The sequence below is a fragment of the Melospiza melodia genome, chromosome 20, assembly GCF_035770615.1.
Source record: "Melospiza melodia melodia isolate bMelMel2 chromosome 20, bMelMel2.pri, whole genome shotgun sequence".
Lineage (NCBI taxonomy): Eukaryota > Metazoa > Chordata > Aves > Passeriformes > Passerellidae > Melospiza > Melospiza melodia.
The window spans coordinates 1,209,113-1,229,045 of NC_086213.1; the positions used below are offsets into that span (position 1 = coordinate 1,209,113).

Here is a 19,933-nt window from a genome sequence, read left to right on the forward strand (position 1 = left end):
AGTAAAACCTGGCTGCAGGAAGGCTCAGAACAGCTGTCTGAGAGGCTGTTCCCTCTAAAATCCCCAGAGGAGACTACTGCTGCTGCTCTTGCATTTCTGCAGCTCTCCAGGAATCACTGTGTGCATAGTGGACGAATGAAAAAAATCTCTGGGAATCTTTGAAAGAAGGATAACTAAACCAAGAACAGGAAAGCTGGCATCACTGCAGTTTGGGAGAGGAAAGGATGAGCTACCAGGGCCACCATCAGGGGACTGTCATTAGGCACCAAAGTTAGCGTCGACTTGAGATGCTTTGTATGCTGTGGCAAGACTTGTCACAAGTTAAAGGCCAGCTTCTCTGAAGCTCTGGGCTCCCACTGGAACCCAAAGTGTTCTAGAACCCGAAAGGGAGGAGCAGCAGCAGCAGCAGCCAGTGCAGGTGTCTGTGGGGAGCTGGCGCAGAGGGAGGCAGCCCCAGCTGGCCCAGAACACAGGTGGAGCAGGGAGCTGTGTGGGGCAGAAAGAGAAAAGAAGGAGATGCTCTGGCAGCTGAGGATTGTGCAGAAAAGCCACACTATGAAAAGCCATTGTCCGTAGAGGAGTCCTGCAACTTTATTCGAGTAAAGAGAGTCCACTGGGACATAACCCTGTGCAGTTTCCTGGTTTAGGAGGATGCTGCCTCCTTTTATTCTAAACTCTTGGCCGCATGTAACCCTCTTCCCTTCCCCATTGGCTGAGGACCTAGGAAGGTACAGCCTTCCTGAGCTGCCTACCACATATCCCTCCTTGAGTATGTATTGACATTTTCCCCCAAAGTTTGGAAGTTCAAATGTCTGAGTTCTGCAACAGACTTGCAGCTTGATGTAGAGACATTAACACTATTTCTCCTTAAAAGACCCTCACCCATCAAGTCGTTTTCAAGACATTAGCACCCGTATTTCCTGTCAAGATCGAGCCCCAGCCTTCCTTTGGCAGGTTTGAGGTCTCCTTCACACCTGTGATGCCATCTCTGCAGCACAATCCTGGCCTCCAGCATCCACCAGGAAATGCTGCCCCTCAGGAAAAAAGGACTGCAGACCTGGGACACCCAGGGTGCTCTGTGCTATGTCTCATCCCAGCCCAACTCATCCTCCTTCCCCACCTGCAGCTGGACAAGTCCCCAGTGCCCCCAGGAGCAGGTCCCAGGTTCAGCAGTGCGAGTTCTGTGGCCCTGTGCTGCTGAGCAGGAGCAGAGCCAGGGGCTCTGACGCAGAGTCTCTGATTAGGACGATCCTGACACAGTCACATCCCTGCCTGATGTGGGATCATATCCCATGCCTGTGGGGATGCCAGCTGGCTGGGCATCCCCTCCACGGGCATTCTCCCAGATGCAGCTCTGGCTGGGCCAGGAGAGCCCTGGCAGCACCATGGGACAGCTCTCCTCATGGACCCTGCAGAGACTATTCCCTGACCATGTAACAGGGCCCACAGCAGGGACTGGGTCCCGTGCTGGCCCTACTCTTGATCAGCTTGAGGCACAAATACACCTGCCTGGGGGTCACCCCCAAACCAGTGGCAGCCCTCTACCTGCTGGAAGGACATGGATATTCAGGACTGCCACCCCACCCTGGGCACCAGTCTCCTGCCCACCAAGCCCGCAGCAGAGCCTAAGCTCGCCTATAGCCACCTCCAGTTCCATCCCTGCTAAGGAAGTTGTGCCAGAGAACCTGCCAGCACTGGATGTGACTGTTTGCTTGGAAGCCAGAGTGTCCCTTTGCCCCAAATTCACTGTAACATGTGCTGAACTGCCTTGGAGATGGGCCACCTGCCCTTTGGTTAGAGAGCTGGTGCCACCTCTTCCATCTTGCTCTTCTGTCTTGCCCTGCCTTTTTGACACAAGCAGGACTCCAAAGGTGGCTAGTTAAGGTACAAAGAAGAAGGGACATTCAAGAAACTAATTAGCATTGCTGTCAGAGGTGGAAAATCTACCTTATAAGCATGCCCAGCTTCCTGCTGTGTCCCAGGTGGGTGCTGGGATGGCCAGAGGCTTGGGGCTCCTTCTGGACTGCTAGTGGGGGTTTCTCCTCTGCAGATAATGCTCAGAGCCCCAGGGTAAGGGTTGGTGGGGAGGGAGGCAGCATCAGGTGGTCTGGGGACTAATCAAAAGCACTGTGGTTTGAAAGGGCATTGGGAGTACAGACAAGTCCAGGATTGAGCAGAACGTTCCTCTGTCATCCTGCATCCCAGATACCAGGAGGCTCCTTGTGAAAGACTGAACTGTGAAGGGATGATGACTCAAAATATTCTTCCATTTGTGGAGATGCTAGGGTGCTTTGTTAAAATGGAGGAGGAGAGCTTTTGGATGTGTAATGGCCAGTCTCTGATCTGAAAAGACCAAGTCTGTCTTGAGGCCTTTGGGTATGAGATCTTCCTACTCTTGTCAGATTACTGTAGATAACAACAAAAACGACTGCATACCTACTTGCCTGTACTGTGAGAAACAACAGCTCACTTCCTAAAATTTTAGATTTATTAAACTTTAGCAAAAAAATACAACAAAAGGACCAAATAAGGAAAAATTACAGCACCAGGAGCTCCACCATGACTACCAGCCACGTGGCTCATCTTCAGAATGGATGCTCTGCCTTTTATACCTCTAGCCTCTCCTAGAGCCTTGTCAGTCAACTCCTTCCTTGCTGTCCAGTGGTGGAGATCACTTTCCTACATTCTGATTGGAGGTCAGGTGTTACCATAGTAACAAGCCCACCCTCCCAAGTGTTTGGAATACCCAGGCTGTTCTGTGATAACAATACTGGGGGAGCACATTGCAGAAACATAATTATACATCTGTAAAACTTCTCTTAACATACCTGTAATGTTCACCCCTTAGTTGTGAGAGCCAACTATCTCATTACTCATCCATAACACTGTGCAATCACATTTTTCTACAATAAACCCTACTTGTGTATATTTACACAGACACCAGTCATTCAGTGTCATTTCACTCTGATCTGCTCCAAAGAATCTAGTAACGAGAACCTGGGTTACCATTGCCTTTGGGGATAGGTTGTAACAGCCCTGGTCCAAAGACAGCTCTTGCTGAAGGAATAAATCTATCATGGAGAAGATACCTCTCAGTCATTTCCCTCCCAGCACCTTACTAGTGGGGCCAAGGGGTAATATTACAAGTCAGCAGGAAATAAAAAGAAGGAGAAAAGAAAGAAGAGGGAAATGAGATTAGCGGTTAAAAATTTGGAAGCTTCTGAAGGTGAGAATGATGGAAGGACAGACCTTTACAATTGCTACTTAAAATAATAACAATAACAATAACAATAACAATAGTAATAATAATAATTTTTGTTTCTCCACTCTTCTTTTTCCTTTAACTAACAGCAGTCTCTGTTTTTCAAGAGGAGGACATGCAAGGCTACAGTATGGTACCTGCTTCCATCATTTTGTCTCACAGCCTGAAGAGACAATTGTATTTGCAGCCTGAGGCAGAAGCAAAAGAAACAGCACAGTTGGTCCACTTGGAAAGGGAGAAAGAGCTTTCCTGAACTTCCAGTGTTAACAGGGGCTCACAGTGGGAAGAGATGGGATGGAGTTCAGCTGTGGGACGTGCCTGCAGAAGCACATGGCAGCGCAGAGAGGCTTTTCTCTGCCTCACCTTAGGAGGAGGAGGTGCCACATGGCAGAGTCCGGCAGAGAGGAGCCTGCTGGAAGCTGACAGGTGAACAGCACAGGATCACCCCATAGAAGGATATTTAGAAAATATCCTTCTTGCTGATGTGGCAACATGGGATAGGTCACATAGTGAAAATTACCGTGTAAGGAAACACTGTGCCTTGAAAAAGTGTATAAAGCCAGCTCATTTCTTTGAATAAAGGATTCAGATTCCTTGCCCGTCTGGGTGTGTGTTGTGGTCATTACAGCTCACTGCCATTCTGGCAGCACAAATGGCTTCTGGAAAGATAGCTTTGTTTATTTGCAAAGATACCCTTGAGGCTGTGCTGCTGGCACACATTTATTGTGTTCTGGAAGTGTAACAAAGGCATGTCCTGAACACCAGAGGGCTGGACGTGGCCAGTTGCTGTGTGATGACTGTGGCAGAGGGGCCAGGGGTGGGAACTGTGTAAATTTTCCACCTCTAGACAGTTGTAGTGGTTATTTTCACTTTGATGTGTGAAATCCCTAGTCTCAGGAAATGGTCCAACAGCCAGACCCCATGATGCCAGCATTCGCCTTGTCTGTGAGGCTTCCAGATGCCCTGTGATGACACCCAAGGTGAGGAATGCCAGGCTTTCCATCACTACCACACTTCCTGGGCTCTTCCTAGGCTGGCAGTCATGTTCAGGTTTTGAGTCTCCTTTCTGGCGCCTCTCAGGTAGAGGCACCTCTCCCAGAGGTTCTTGCCTCCCGTCTCTGAGACAGACTGGCTTTGCTGTTCTTCCCCTTCTCGTCTGCGTGTGTTACAATTCCTGCCCAGTTCTTCACCTTCCCAACCTCAGCACTTAATGGCTTGAGGATTTCTTCCAGTCTGAGACCAGACTGTTTATTCCCCACCCCCATCCTTCCCTGTTCTGTTATCTGGGTATACTGAGAAGCTGCATTTGACATGCTGGGAACTTCTGCTGCTCATCTGGCTAACATCAGCATGTGCTGCTTTTGGAAGTATTCTGCTTTTTGTTTCTCCTGATCTTTCTACAGCTGTACATGATGATTCCTTCAACCCTATGAGAAGCAAGCAATGCAAATAAAGAAGCACCATCCTGGTGATCAAGAAAAGAGATTTTGGCTTATTTGTTTAAGTGTTTGTTTCTAGGCAGTAACCAAAGCTTGAAACTATTCGTTTTCAGGGTTGATTTTCAGTGTTGATTTTGTCATGACTTTGAGTAGATTTCAGTGTGGAAACAGCTTGATGAAAGGCTGTTACACAGACCTCAGGCATGAGACAGGCTGAAGATTTAGCCATCAAAACCTGATGCTGACTGATCTTACAGCAACATGGTGGTTTCCATGGCTTGAAAACACTGTTCCATTTCTGGAAAACTTATAGGGGAGACAGAAGCTGGAGAAAAGGTGTTTGCTGGCCAGGAAAGCATCTGGTGAGTAAAGGTTCAGGATCAAAGGGTCCAGTGTCAGGGATTTTCAGTTGAGCAGCACCCCACCAGTTGTGCAATCTGGTGAGTGGGGAATTGCTCTGGGTCTGGATTAGTTTTCACACAAAGTAGGTGGGAACCTTCTCTTTGGGCCAGACTTCTGGTAACCTGCAAGGTGATGCCCTTAGGACTGAGAGATACTGTTTTATTCTTTGAGTCAGTGAAGGGGCCCTCTGAGGGTTGTCATGGTCTCTAGGTCCTACTGCATCCCTATAACTCTGCATGTAGCACAGGTAGAGCAGAGTTTCTGGGAGTGCTGTCCTAAGAGAGGAGGCTGTTGGCGTGCAACACATGAGGAGGCCTGACCTGTTCACAGCCCCAAGAGCTTCTGCTGCTGGCACCTCCAGAGGAAGGGCTGCTTCCATGTGTCACAGCCTTAGTACTGCTCTCCTTTGGTGGGTCAGTGCCCTCCATGTGCCCACCACGTCCTGCCAACCAGAGGGACCCTCCGGTTGATGGGTGGTAGAAAGAGTCACCCTTTCGGGTGGGACTGGCACCTGTCCCTGGCCTGTCCCTGTCTGCCTCCATTCTATCATCCAGAAGTCTGTGCCTCTGATTTTCTATTCTAACCTGTCTGCAGAGACACCTTGGTATCCTGGAACAGCTTTATCACCATCAGCTCTCCGCAGACGTTGTTAAAACATTCTTACACCACCTCATCCTCTACATGGTGTATGATTTACCCCCAAGAGCTCCAGAAACTGTGGTGAGCTCATTCTTGCCTGAAATTCTCCATAGAGCCAGAGCCCGGATGGTAGGTGAGGCTGTCCTCCAGGAAGGGCTCCAGGAATCATGGCTTTAATGAGCACAAGAGGAAACTGTTTAATTTCTTTGTCAGTTTAGGCCTGAGAAGTTAAATTGTTCTGCATCAAATGAGTGTGATCCATCTCTGCCTCCGCAGGGGAATCCGACACTGTCCCACATGGGGTAGCACAACAGTCCCCGAGGCAAAGTAGCTTCTGGGCAGCCTGGAGCCACTTGTTTTCCTGCTCAGGCAACAAGGACTAAGCTGTATCTGGTGAGATCTCCTCTGTCACTGACCCCTGCCAGAGCACAACAGAATACAGCCTGGGAAGGTCCCGTGAGGGGTTTACTTCTGTCCAGTGCCTTTCCTGTAAGCTCACCTGCATGCAAGGTGCCCTGGTTCTGGCCAGGACAGGGGCCATTTTTGCACTAGCAAGGAGCAGACATGTCCAGAACCCTGATGTTATTTTATACCACCTCATGTCATTGCTGGGTGCAGGGGAAAGGCACTGTCTTCTGAGAAGGGCTTGCTTCCAATTGAGAAAACATCTGTTGTATCTATTAGTGGGGAATTTTCCCCAGTAATAATTTAATTTCTTATACCTTTCGTTATTAGCAGTGTTGCTGCTATAGTTCGTTTTCTTATCTCCTTGCTGTTTCCAGTGAATTGTTCTTATCTCAACCTGGTATCTTTACCTTTTGTACCTCCAGTTGGAGAGGGGAGGGGCACATGGTTTTAGTGGGAGTACTGCCTTGGAGAATACCATTTCTAAACCATGACGCAGCATCAGGAGAAATCAAAAAGTATCAAAAGCTATGCCATGTTTAAAAAAGCCACCAAAATTCAATGTTTTCATCCAACCCTAAAGTACCTGTAAATCAGCCTGACACAGATGGACACGCAATGAAGAGATACAAACAAAAATGGGGGTACATGAACATGGGAGAATGGACAGGCAGATGAGTTGAATTATAGATAAGAATCAGCAGAGAAAATCTGGCTGCAATGAGACAGGTAGGAAAAGAGGAAAAGTGACTGATGAATCATTAAGAGAGACCTGCAGGTAGTGGCTGTGTGATGGTGTCATTGTGAGGGCAGCAGAGGAGAAGGACTGTGCTGGCTGAAGCCACAGCATGCACACCAGATATTTGGATTTCTCAGTCTGGAAAATGCCTTTACAGAATTATGGGCAACACTTGCAAGTTGAGCATCCATTGTGGAAAATAATTTTAGGGGATAAAGTAAAATTATTTAATTAAATCTAAAGAAAAATATATTTTAACTGGCACAGGTATTCTTTTAACTTTAAGAAAGCATCTTGTCCTTTAAGTAAGTGGTCTTTTTTATCATCTATCAGCAGTCCTGGCTCACCAGGGGGCTGGCAAATGTGATGTCTGAATTCCATTTTCATCCTTCTGCAAAAAGGATGAAAAGGGGGATCTAGTGGACTCCTTCCTTTGGTGGCTGGGAAGGCTGTGGAGCAGAGAGATCCTCCTGAGCACTTTGCTGACAAGGGAACAGCCCAGGGGGAGAGGGATGCAAGGTGGGATTTGAGCCAGGGAAGGGAGGTGGGATACTGCTTTTTTTATCCAGTAAAACCCCCCAGCCCTGGAAAAACAGCAGGACATTCACACCACAGCCTGAGAGTGTTCATCCCTTCTGATGGAAGAGGAGGCTTTTATGTCTTAGAAGAAGTCATAAACTATCCAAGATCCTTGAAATGCTCCCAGACTAATTTCTGGGGCCTTCGACCTATGCACAATCAACAGTTCTGCAATGATCCATGGTGCTGTATTTTGCATCTGTCTGATGCAGAGTCCTCCAGAAGAGAAAGATTATCTTGGAGGCCTCCCTGGGAGGAGTCTGGGGCTGCTACCCACGACCACAGGGCACTGTAAGAAGTGGGAGGAATCTCAGGTGGATCCCAGGCTGCTTTTCTTGGAGGAGCCTTGAGCTGCTCCTGGGTTCTGAGGAGACTAAAGCAGCTGTGTAAAGCCTGCAGGAGATGCCTGGGAGGAGTCTGGGGTGGGTCGTTGAGGATGTAGGTCCCATGAACAGAAAAGAATCATCTTGGATCCCTTCCCTGGAGAAATCTGGGGCTGCTATTTGGGATTGTGAAAAATGCTTGGCTTTCCGCAAATATTAAAATGAATATTATATGTGTTATGTTAGAAAATTATGCTGTACTAATTCTTTTATGTAGTGTGTTAAATACAGTTTTAGGTTATAACATAATGTTAAAACAGAAACTATGCTATGTAAGATACTCTTTAACTAGCTCAAAAAAGAGATGAGATAATAAAGAAATTCTTCGCACAGAGATAACAGCAACAAGCTCTAAGAAAATAAATATTGCCTTGTTATCAGAAAAGACAAACTTTCTTCCACCTCCTTTTCATCTCTGAGGTGCCAACAGGATTAAGGAGGAGAACTTGACAATAACCAGAGAACACCCTTTGTTTGAAAAGAATTTCTGCATCATGTATGAGACATATGAATATGCAAAAGGCTATTACTTTTAAGAGTTATTCCTTTGTTAGCAAGCCATGCTTTTTTTAAGGAAAGCATCTGAACTTTTGTGTTCTTTGCTTTTATTGTCCTTTATTGTCCTAGCTCTGATTCCAAATTCTTATTGTTCTAATTTGTATTACTATTTTATAGCCATTTTATTAAACTTTTAAAATTTTTTAATAAGTGATTGGCGTTTTTCACAGGATTTCAGGCGCTGAAATAAAAGACAGAAAGACTCCAGAAGATGCATGGCAGGCGCCTAATGTGGAACCTAGAAGATGCAATTTCCACAAAGAGAAAAATCATCTTGGGCGGCTTCCCTGGAGGAGTCTGCGGCTGGTGCCTGGGATATCAAATGCCTATAGTACAGATGAAAAGATTGGGAGATGCCTGGGAGAAGCTGCAGGGAGATTCCAGCAGATACACTTTTGTTCAAAAACAGAAAAATCATCTCAGGTTGTTTACTTGTAGGAGTCTTGGACTACTACTCAGGATGTCAGGATTTATCAGTAATTAGTGAAAAGACTCTATAAGATGCTTGGGAGGAGTCTCAGCTGGATCCTCGAACAGAGACTTTCTACCAAAGAGCAAAACATCTCAGGCAGCTTCCCTGGAGTAGTCTGAGTCTGCTACCCGGGATATCAGGTCTCGAAATTACAGATCCAAAAGCACCAGGTGACTGGGAGGAGTCTTGGGGTCATCCAGGATAGTTCCCTCCAGAAGAGATAAAACATCTCCAGTTGCTTCCTTGCAGTACCCAGGACATCAGGGCTTTAATAAGTAGAAGCAAAAATCTATTCGAACTCTGGCCAGCCCAGCCCAGCCGAACCCAGCCCGGCCCGGCCCAGCCGAACCCAGCCCGGCCGAACCTGGCCCAGCCCAGCCCGGCCCAGCCCGGCCGAACCCAGCCCAGCCTAACCCGGCCCGGCCCAGCCTAACCCGGCCCGGCCCAGCCTAACCCGGCCCGGCCCAGCCCAGCCCGGCCGAACCCAGCCCGGCCCAGCCGAACCCAGCCCGGCCGAACCCAGCCGAACCCAGCCCGGCCGAACCCAGCCGAACCCAGCCCGGCCCGGCCGAACCCAGCCGAGCCGCTCGGCTCCAGCCGGTCGTGCAGCGCCCCCTGCGGGCGGGGCGGCTCCTGCAGCCCCGGCCCCGCTCAGGCCCCTCCCTCGCTGCCCCGCCGAGGGCCCCGGGAGCCGGAGGAGAGGAGCGACTGCGGGGGACGCGGACATCAGGCGGACATGAGGCGGACATCAGGCGCAGCAGGAGCACGGCGGTGTCACCCCGGGACGGCCCCCAGGGTGAGCCGGGTGACGGGAGGGGACAGAGGAGCACACCGTCCCGCAAAGCATCCCCCTGCCTGCCTCGCATCAGGAGAACCGAGCCCAGTGCAACCACAGTGCTACTCCAGGTCTGCCCAGCCCAAAGCTCTTCCCCTTTTTGGGATCCTCCAAGGGCTCCAGAGCTATTCCTCGGCACCCGGTCACCTCTTTTCATAGAAGCATGGAATATCCTGAGTTGGAAAGAACTCACAAGATTCATCAAGTCCTACTTCTGGCCTTGCCCAGACAGCCCAACAATCCCACCCTGTGTGTGTTTGTTGTCCAAACACTTCTGGAGCTCTATCCCTGCTCACGGACCAGAGATCAGTGCCTGCCTCTCAAGAGGAGCTGCAGCCCCCCTGGTGAGGTCTGAATAAACCAAGTGCCCTCAGCTGTGAAGTATGACTTCACATCTAGACACTCCACCATCCTCACAGCCCTCATTGGATGCTCTCTAAGAGATTTATATCTTCTTGTATTGAGATGCCCAAAAGCTCCTGGTGTCATGCCCACAAGGATCCCATGGCTGCAGTGGTCCTGTGCCCATTGAGATGCCATGGCTCTGGTGAGCGCATGCCCTTTGGGATGCCGTGCCCATAGCATGTGAGGGCTAATGGTCTCTGCTGCTGTGTGGGGTCAGCGTGACCATCAGCCATAAGTGCAAACTGGACCTGTCTGACCACTCAGTGCAGCCCACGCTCTTCCTCTATCCACCCTGAAAAGCACTTTGGCTTCCCTGACTACAGCTACAGGTGACGGCCCTGTCCCACCATCACAATGCCCATTGGTCTCCTCCTTAGATGGTTCCTCAGTGGGGGAATGACTCTGGGGCTGCTCCAGCCTCATGCCATGCCATTGCAGGCACCACCAGAGCAGAAAGGTCACGGTGGCAGGGTGGATAATGCACGCTCTGCCTGAAACCATCAGTAGCTCCCAGTTCTGAGGGACCTGCTGCCTCCCTGAGGAGCAGCACACATGGAAGAGTGGCACATGTCCTACAGCCCCCCCTGCCACCACTGCCAGCCCCAAGCTTGTAGCCGCATTTCGCTTCACAGAGAAAAGCAAGGCACAACTTCCCACGGATATTTTCTGGGATTCACATTCTCTGAACCTCAGAGAGAGAAAAAACAGATCTTACCTCAATTGCTGCGCCTCTTGTTGTTCACAAGTGGAAGGCATTGTGGAAGACTGTTTACTTGAAGAGAATTGGTAATTAGATTCTGGGGTGAGTGTTTTGATTCATTGACCCATTGAATCCGTGTGTGTGTCAGACTGTCAGCTGACAGTCACAACATTCTGGGCAGTTGAGTGCTTTGTGCAGATTCAGTTTAGATTAATGTAATATAGAATAATATAGTATAGTAAAGTAATTAATTAGCCTTCTGATATCAGTGGAGTCAGATGCATCACCTTCTCCCCATCATCAGGGTTGCCCTGCCTTTACTGAACAGGCTGTCAATAAACCTTGCCTGGGCCACTCACTGCAGTGAAATGGAGGGACAGGGGCTCAGAGCTGGTGGCTGTGTCTCCATCCTCCAGCCCTGCCCTGCCATGGCAGGGATGTACAGCCTCCAGCCATGGGCTGCTGGTCCTGCAGGGATGTGTATAGGCTCTCAGGTCCCCCACCTCACCAGACAGACCCATTAACACCTTAATGAGAGCTGACAAGTGCCCGGGCCAAGCATGCCCAAGCGCATTGGCACAGGGAAGTCACCCCAGCGCAGCCAGCTGCCCACAGGCAGGACCTGCTGGCAGGTGTGGGCAGCACCTGTGGGCATTGCCTGCCTCAGGCTGGCAAGGGCTGGGCTGAGGATGGGGTGAAGCCACTGGTACCACAGCCACCAGTATGACCCAGGCTATGGGTGGTGCCACAGCCACTGGCACCCACAGCCCCTGATTCCTCCCTCCCTAAAAATGACACCTGCCTTCTACCACCCATTTATTTACAGAAACTGAAAATTAAAACTACACCTGGGGCCAGCACAGACCTGTGGAACCCAGTTCTAGCCACTGGAAACTCCCAAATCCCCCACCAGGCAGCTCTGGGCAAAGACAACCCAGTGCCAAGCATGGCTCTCCTCCTCTTCCCTCCCTGCAGGAGGGGTGTGCAGTGTCTTTGTGGTCTGGCCCATGGCCAAGGGGGCCCAGTACCACTCTCCATGGATGTGAGAGCATGGAGTAGGCAGGAAGAGCAGCCCAGCCCTCATTGCTGGAGCTGGAGGTTGGTGTGCAGCAGCCACTCAATGGTTTCCAGCAAGTAGGCCATGCCATAGTGCCGGGCAATGTTCTGGAAGACACTGACATGGTCCATGAAGACCTGGGGAGAGAAGAACAGGGAGGGAAGGAGGCTACCCAGGATCCTGGGCAGCCAGGGGCTCTGAGGGCTCTGATGGAGTGGCTGGGCAGGGCTGGCCAGAGAGCAGCTCAGCAGGTGCTGCAGGATGTGCAGTTAGAGCAGAGGCAGAGGGGGCACAGGGCACCTTAGGGCCCCTCACTGAGCTGCTGGGCTCGGCAGGTGTTGAAGTACCTGGGAGGAGATGGTGAGGGCGAAGTCTCCAGCACAGCTGCAGTACACAGGCATGTGTGTCTCCTTCACACCACGACACTTTCTGCACACCTGAAGGCCAAGGAGGTTCAGGTGGGTCAAGAGATGAGGCCAAGCTTCTCTGCCAGTGGCAAAGTGAATGTGTCCAGGCACAGACAACCAGTGAAATAGGCAGAGTGGGGGATCCCTGTGCTTACCAGGTCCTGCAGCACAAAGGCCATCAGTTTCTTCTGCAGGGCTTCCACCAGCGCCATCTCAATGGCATCAGTATCATACTGCACATGGCAGCTGGGGCAGAGCCAGCCAGGCACCACCAGCCTGTCCTAGGGGCAAAAAGAGGGGCGTAAGCACCGCAAGTCCCATGCACTGGGATGGTGGAACTTGTTTCTGGAGAGGACAGAACATAAGCCAAAGCCCAAGCATGCTCAGATCCATCACATGCAGCTAGAAAAGATGAACAGAAAATTTGCTTTAGGAGAGGATGATCATGGAGAGCAGGCAGAGCTGCAAAACAAAGGGGAGATAAAGTGGGTAAGATAATCGGCTGGCCTCCAGCATCGCTGTACTGAGGCCTCTTTTGTCCCTAGGAGAGAGGCTGCACCTGGGAAGGGGCAGGGTCCTTGCACAGGTCCAAATCCCTGCAGAAGTTGCAGTTCCTGCAGATGACTTCAGGAAGCACATAGGAGCGGCAAGGGTCCTGAAACTGGGCTGCTTCTGAGAACTCGCCCACCTCGATGAGGCGCAGCAGGTCCCGGCGTAGTTTGTTCACCTGGTTGGTTATATTAGCATCCAGGGAGAGGACCTGCAAGGGTAAAAGCCAGATGAGCCTAGCAGCAGACACTGTTCTAAGGACAGCTCAGATCCTTGTGACCCTTGTGACCCAGTAAAAAGATCCATCCTGGGAGAAGCTGCAGCAATGGACAAGGACCAGAATTTCAGTTCAGACCCCAATCCTTCAGCCAAGGAGCCTGGCCCACCCCTACTGACCTTGCAGACATATTTGATGAACTCCAGAGCTGGGTTGTTGAGTGGCAGGTAGGAGCCCGGCAGGACTGGGAACATGTCTGAGGGCTCTGTGGCATTTTGGGAACCAGCCATCTTCTTCTGGATCTTCTGGGTGATGGTGAAGAAGCTTTGGGTGAGCTCATTGGCCACGTAATCTTGTGAGAAGGTGATCATGCCTAGAGGGGTAAAGCAGAGAGTGTTTGAACTGATTGGTGGCACATAGGGCAAGCGAGGTGGGTGTCTCTACCTGCAGCAGGGCCGCCCTGGGGCTTGGCACTCACCAGGCATGGCCCTCAGCTCCCCCAGAGCCTCCTGGGACACCTGGCTGGTGCTCCTCCTCTTGATGGGGGTGCTCCCAGGGGTGTTACGCCGCAATTCTTCCTTCATGCTGTGGTATACAGCCACGATGTAGGCTGGGAAGACATAGGCAAGGCTCCAGCTCCTATCCAGAATTGGCACTGGAGGGGCACAATGACCCCATGCTGCTCACCTGATATGATCATCAAGAAGTAGCTCTGGCAGGAGCCGGCCTGGGGCAGGAACTGTGCAATGTTCCAGTTATTCTCCAGCAGCTCCTCCACATCTGGCTCCCCTTTCTCCTCCTCTTCTTCCCTCGCCTCCTCCTCCTCCTCCTCTTCCTCACTCTCCTCCTCCTCCTCCTCCAATGTCTTCCTGGTGTCCTTCTGGGGGTCATAGACATGCATAGCAGTCTCTCATGCCCAGCCAACACCTCCCTACTCTGCTCCCAAGGGACAGGGTGCTTCCCATCTCTTACCTCCCCATAGTGGATGCGAGAATCCACTTTTCCCTTGATACCTCCATAATTTGCTGGGTCCATCCAGAGCAGGAACTCCCAGCACCGGGAGAATGAGATGGTCAAAGAGTGGAAGATCTCCTTGGAGTGGATGCTGGAGGGAGGAAACTGCAGTCAGTTACTGTGTCAGCACCATCTCTACTTCATGGGACACTGTGGGGACGTGGTGCTGGCCAGGAGAGAGGAGTGTCCCCTTTTCCACTGGGCCCCTGCTAGGGATCCCAGGGGAAGCCATGCCCAAGGACACTTGGCTCTTTGTTCTTGTGTCAAGGTGCCTATACCACAGCTGGGATGTGGACAGCCAGCCAGGGGACAAGTTGCTGGGCATCTCAGGCTCTCCTTGAAGTCTCTTCAGGATTGAATCCTATGAGTATACTTGGAATACTGCCCATAGAGGGCAGCTAGGGACAGATCACTACTCCAGGCATGACAGCAAGAGAACTGGGAAGCCTTGTACCTTCCGTAGCTTTGCCAAAAAAATAAATTCAGTTTTGAGGCGCATTAGAAGACAAAAAATCAGCATCCTCCTCCCTGGTCTTGAGCCCTGTCCCAGCCCCACCTCCAGGTGCACCTCACCTGTTGATGATATACTCCATGTAGCTGATGGCATCCTCAATGTGCCGCTTCTTGGTGCACAGGACGATGCGGTTGAAGTTGCCGTAGACCACAGAGGAGCCCAGGCGCTTGAACTCAGCCACCAGCCTGCAACAGGGCACAGGGTGGCATCAGTGGGCAGGAAAGCAATGCATGAGGGGCATATGTGACCCAAAGAGCACGTGTTGATTCCTCAGCCTAGAGTCAACATGCAGCAGCACCGGGCAAGGGAAGTCACCCAAAGAGGATGAGAGGTCCCTCCTACTGCCCACCTTTCTGGAGGATCACTGTGGGTGATCCTGGTCACTAACATCACGCCTCTCCATTCCCCATCCACCAGACTGGCACACTTGACCTCACTTACTGTAGGAAAAGCTTCTTCATCATGTTGTGCAGCGTGCGGTGCAGCGCTGGGTCATAAAGCAGGGAGGAAGGAGAGCGGAGCCAGCGGTAAAAGTGAATGACCTGGTTGTCTGCATAGACATTGTGGTACTGCGTAATCTCCTTCACCCAGCTCACCACCATGCTCTTCAAAATCCTGCCAACGAGCAGAGACTGGCATCACCCCACCAGCAACCAGCAACACTTCCCCCTTCCTGACAGGGACATGTTTAGGGACACACTAGAGGATTTAGAACAGGAACTCCCTTCTTCAGCCCTCAGCACGTATATGCCTCTATAACCTGGTGGAGCATGAACAAAGGAGAAAGCAACATCCCCATGCATCTGCTGGCTGAGGCACCAGGCAGCTCTGAGGATCTTTCAATGTGCTGGAGAAGATGCCTGCCATGCACTGGAGGCCTGGACTTATACTTAGACCACCCTACCAGCCCTACTGCTGGGGAAAGGCTAAAGCCAGGAGGGAGTGAAGTAGGACCCTGAGGGGACCTGCCAGGGTGGAGACTACCTCTCTACTTCCTGCTGTTTCTCAAGCCACACCTGAAAGTGTTGGAGCAGAGGGCAGTTTCATCATAGCTGGCTGGGATGTTGGCAGCTTGGTTCCCTGTGACCATGTCCTCCAGGGATGCCTGCTGAATCACATCGAAGCTAATGCTCATGCTGGAGCCTCCTTCCATGTCATTCACGTGGTGAGACTGCAACACGGTGTTCACAGCCAGGCTCTGGATGTCCAGCTCCAGACACACTAAGAGCAGACACAGATGTCAGCAGGGAGGCAGGGAAAGGACCAGGAACACCCTCCTGCTGCTGCCAGAAGTGCTTTTCACAGGTACAGGGTGATCTAGAGGTGCTACCGCACTCAGAGGGCAGATGCTTTCACAGGCATGACTGGACCTTCATAGGTGTTGATTGAGCCTTGTCTTTCAACAAGACTCAGATCTACTGACCCTCTGGGGACCACCAGTTTTCCTGGAGGCTGCAACAGTGGACCTTAGAAGAACTCAAGCTGCCTAAGAGAGGTCTGTCCCAGCATCACCAGTGATGACCAAGTGAGCTATCCTTGGGCTGACAACATTGCAGGTGGTCTGCCAAGTGCTGCTGTCAGTGGTCATTGGTAAAGAATCCCCATTTTGATGCCTTCACATGTTTCAGGTGAGCCTTCCCTGCTCCAGGGCATGCCCATAGCATCCTCCTTACCCATACAGATGCTGAAACCCAAAAGCTGCTGGTTACAACTGTCACCATAGAGACTCTTTGGGGACTGCATCCACACCTCTGCAGGACTCACAGAGCAGGATCCAGCTCTGCCCCATTCAGTGCTCCCACTTTCCTCCCTCTTCACCTGTGGAGTAGCAGCCAGGGTTGTTGATCTCGACTGAGGCTCTCTCATCAAACTCCATGACCAGGCGGTTGTCATCGGCCTCCTTCCCCCCCAGGTCGGGGCGGGCCGTGGGGGACAGCCACAGCAGGTGGTTGTGACGACGAAGGTGGCGTGAGAAGAACAGGTCGGAGCCGAAGGTGGAGATGTCATCAGGGAGGTTTCCAATGGGGATGTGGTAGTACCTGAGGCACAGAGACATCAGCGGTCATTGGCGTGAGCATGGCTGCAGGGAAAACAGGGACCCTGACAGTCCCCTCAAGGGGTGAGGCAACTCCTGTGGTCCCACTGAGGGCATGGCAGCCTCAGGGGAACATGGCCACCTTGGGTACCTGCTCATCTCAAAAGCCTGGGAGAGGCAGGTGTCCAGGTTGAGGTAGTGGCGAATCATGCGGCGGGCGGCATGGCGCTGCCAGTCCAGGACGGAGTAGCTGATGTCGTCTACCAGCCGGATGGGGACCAAGGGGAACTCCTCCATGATGGGGATCCCACTTGCCAGCTGCTTCAGGTCCCAGTTGGACTGCACAGCCACCAATGTGGGGCCCCGGCGCTCGTCCTGCAGCAAGAAGAAAGAGACATGTCCTGGTGCACCTCTCACCTGCTCAGCAGGAAGTGTCAGGTGGTGTCAGGTGCCCCATCCCCACAGCAGGTCCCCACGGTTCTGGGACAGCACACCCCAGCATTCCTGAAGCACGCACCCACCTTCAACAACACTAGCTCTCCAGCTGAGTGCAGGGATGGAGTGAGATCCTGAGGTGCCCTTGCTGCTGACACTGCCCCAGATAAGCCCCACACAAGCAAAACAAGCAGCCACTTCATGACTGTGGGTCCAGCAGTTACAAGCAGGTGTTCTTGGAACTGCTGTACCAGTGCCTTCCACAGCATCCTTCCCTTAGTCCAAACAGTCCCAATGAAACCTTCCCCACACCTTCATCTCACCTTGTAGCCCAAGAGCAGCCGCTGGACGCCTCTGTAGATGGCCTTGGGGTCGGTCTCAGCGCGCACCTCGAAGGTGTGTTTGTCTGGGGGCAACAGCTCCTTGCCCACCTTTTCCAGCAGAGCTGCACGCTCCACTGAGAACAGGGTGGTGAGGTTTGGCATCTGGTTGCTGCGTACCTGGGTGGAAGAGAGACCAGGTCAGAGCAGGGGGAGAGCAACCCTGGGATGTGCAGTGGCAGGGGCCTTCTAAAACTTGGCAGGGATGTGTGATACACGAAGAAACCTCCTGCTGCCTGGCCCTACCAGGTTTGGGGTGGAAGGGACCTTTAAATGTTGTCTAGTCCAACCCCCTGCCACAGATAATACATAATCTCAGAATTGTTGAGGTTGGAAAATACCTTTATGATCAAGCTCAGCTGTTCACCCAACACTGCCAAAGGCCACTACTAAACCATGTCTCCAAGTGCCACATCCTCACATCTTTTAAATCCCTCCAGGAATGGTGACTCCACCACTGTCCTGGGCAGCTATGCCAGGGCTTGACAACTCTTTTGGTGAAGTTTTTCCTAATATTCATCCTAAACCTCCCCTAGTGCAACCTGAGGTCAACTAGACCAGGTTGCTCCAGGCCCCATCCAACCTGGCCTAGAACATTTACAGGGAACAATTTCCTCCCAGTATTCTACCTAACCTTGCTCTCTGGTAGTGGGAAGCCATTCCCCCTTGTCCCTTGTCCAAAGTTCCTTTCCAGCTCTCTTTAGGCACTGGAGGGGGCTCTAAGGTCTCCCTGGAGCCTTCTCTTCTCCTGGTTCAACACCTCCAGCTCTCCCAGCCTGTCTACAAAGCAGAAGCGCTCCAGCCTTCATCAGAGCATCTCTGTGGCCTCCTCTGAACTTACTTCAGCAGCTCCACATGTGGGGGTCTCACCTGAGCAAGGCAGAGGGGCAGAATCTCTCCCTTCCCTGCTGTGGGGATCAGTTCAGGACATGGGGGCTTTCGGGGCTACCAGGGCATATGGCCAGGGCATGTCTAGCCATCAGCACCCCCAGTTTTCCATTTTCCACAGCCCTCCTTACCTTGTCAAGCACAAAGACAGCAGCCTTGCGCTGGGAGGGGATGAAGAGACCCAGGATTGCCTTGCTGCCCTGGGCGCTGTGGTACAGGTAGATGTGGCGAATGCTTCCTGGGGACACAGAGCACAGAGCATCAGTGGTGCCCATGGGTGCCAGGTGCCCCAGGAGCCCCTCTCCAGGATGCCTCACCTGGCTCCAGGTAAGTGAACTGAGCCAGTGAGCGCATCTCCAGGTGCTCAATGTTGAAGGTTTCAGCCTCTCGCCCTGCCAGGTGCCGGACGAGCTGCCTGCTGACCATGCACACACAGCCCAGGTGGATCAGGGCACGGAACAGCAGTGGCACCTGGAATGATGGGGAGAGATGTGATGGAACAACTGCTACTAAGCTCTTCTTGGGGGTTGCAGACCTAGAACAACCCAGATTAAAAGCCACAGGTAGCACATATCTGAGGTGCCTTGGCATGAGTTTGGTACTATCAGCCTTGATAAAGCTACAGAACAGGTATCTCGAAATCCACATCTACCTATCTACGCCCAGACCCTACCATCAAGGTACTTTGGAGGACGTGTGGAGCAGTATTTGGGCAATCTTGCTGCTCTGCAACTTGTGGTCTCTCACTCTGAGGCAGGGGCTCCATTTGAACCTCCAGATAATGGAGCATGGTGGGAGATTCACCACAGAGCCATCCTGTTTTATTAACCCCGTAGCTGTCAAGTCCACTGCTGTTGGAGACTCTTGAATGGCTTGCTGAGGAACCTGGTCCCAAACTAGTGAGAAGTAACAAACATTTGTTGCCTAATTGCTCTTCCCTTGAGCTAGTTTTAGTTGTAGAGGCCCCTCACATCTCTTCAGCAAGATGAAGCATTCCCATCTAAGTTCCATCCCTGAGGGCAAACTGTTCCCTCCCTTGCATCCCTCTGTTAGTCCTGCTGTGGTTTTTGGGATAATGATCAGAACTGCACTGCAGATGTTTAAAGATCAAGACAGAGCTTTCCTTGCCCAGGCCAGTGTCCAGCTGGGTTAACTATGTCTCTGAGGATGGAAACTCCACAACCCCTTGGGCAACCTGCTCAATGATATGTGCAGAAGTTTTTTCTGACATTTACACTGAATTTACATGTTTTAGGTTGTGTCCACTGTTGCCCATTCTTTCCTGGGTGCCAGAGCAGAGCCTCTTCTCCACTCTTCCCATCAAGCAGGTCCCCTGAGCCTCTTCTGGGCTGCACAGTCCAACTCACTCAACCTCCCCTCAGATGACAGATGCTGGTACCCCATGACTATCTAAATCCCTTCATATCTTTAAAACTTCTCCATGTCCTTCGTTTTACTTCAGCTGCTCATTTAATTTTCTCTAAAATTCTTGGTTTTTTCTCTTCCCACTTATTAAACTCTACTAGAGTGGAGAAGACTCAGGTTTTTCTAGAGGAAGGTCTATAGATATAAAGAATTTGGGTACAAGCCAGTCACTTCAGACAAGTAAACTGAAGGAC

The 19,933-nt window shown here is 51.5% G+C and overlaps 1 protein-coding gene across 1 annotated transcript in view; it reads right to left on the reverse strand.

Annotated features, from left to right (window-relative positions):
• Positions 1–11,621: 11,621 nt before the first annotated feature.
• POLE (DNA polymerase epsilon, catalytic subunit) overlaps positions 11,622–19,933 on the reverse strand; it is a 33,357-nt gene continuing 25,045 nt past the window's right edge. The window contains exons 33-48 of the mRNA XM_063173091.1: positions 18,632–18,785; positions 18,446–18,552; positions 17,370–17,546; positions 16,763–16,986; positions 16,395–16,615; positions 15,593–15,797; positions 15,018–15,191; positions 14,636–14,761; positions 14,021–14,153; positions 13,736–13,928; positions 13,527–13,658; positions 13,228–13,421; positions 12,842–13,042; positions 12,438–12,563; positions 12,223–12,312; positions 11,622–12,012 (exon numbers count right to left, since the gene is read on the reverse strand). Of these exons, the coding sequence (XP_063029161.1) occupies positions 11,899–12,012; positions 12,223–12,312; positions 12,438–12,563; positions 12,842–13,042; positions 13,228–13,421; positions 13,527–13,658; positions 13,736–13,928; positions 14,021–14,153; positions 14,636–14,761; positions 15,018–15,191; positions 15,593–15,797; positions 16,395–16,615; positions 16,763–16,986; positions 17,370–17,546; positions 18,446–18,552; positions 18,632–18,785 (2,571 nt within the window). The 3' untranslated portion in view covers positions 11,622–11,898. The remainder of the gene's footprint in view (positions 12,013–12,222; positions 12,313–12,437; positions 12,564–12,841; positions 13,043–13,227; positions 13,422–13,526; positions 13,659–13,735; positions 13,929–14,020; positions 14,154–14,635; positions 14,762–15,017; positions 15,192–15,592; positions 15,798–16,394; positions 16,616–16,762; positions 16,987–17,369; positions 17,547–18,445; positions 18,553–18,631; positions 18,786–19,933) is intronic.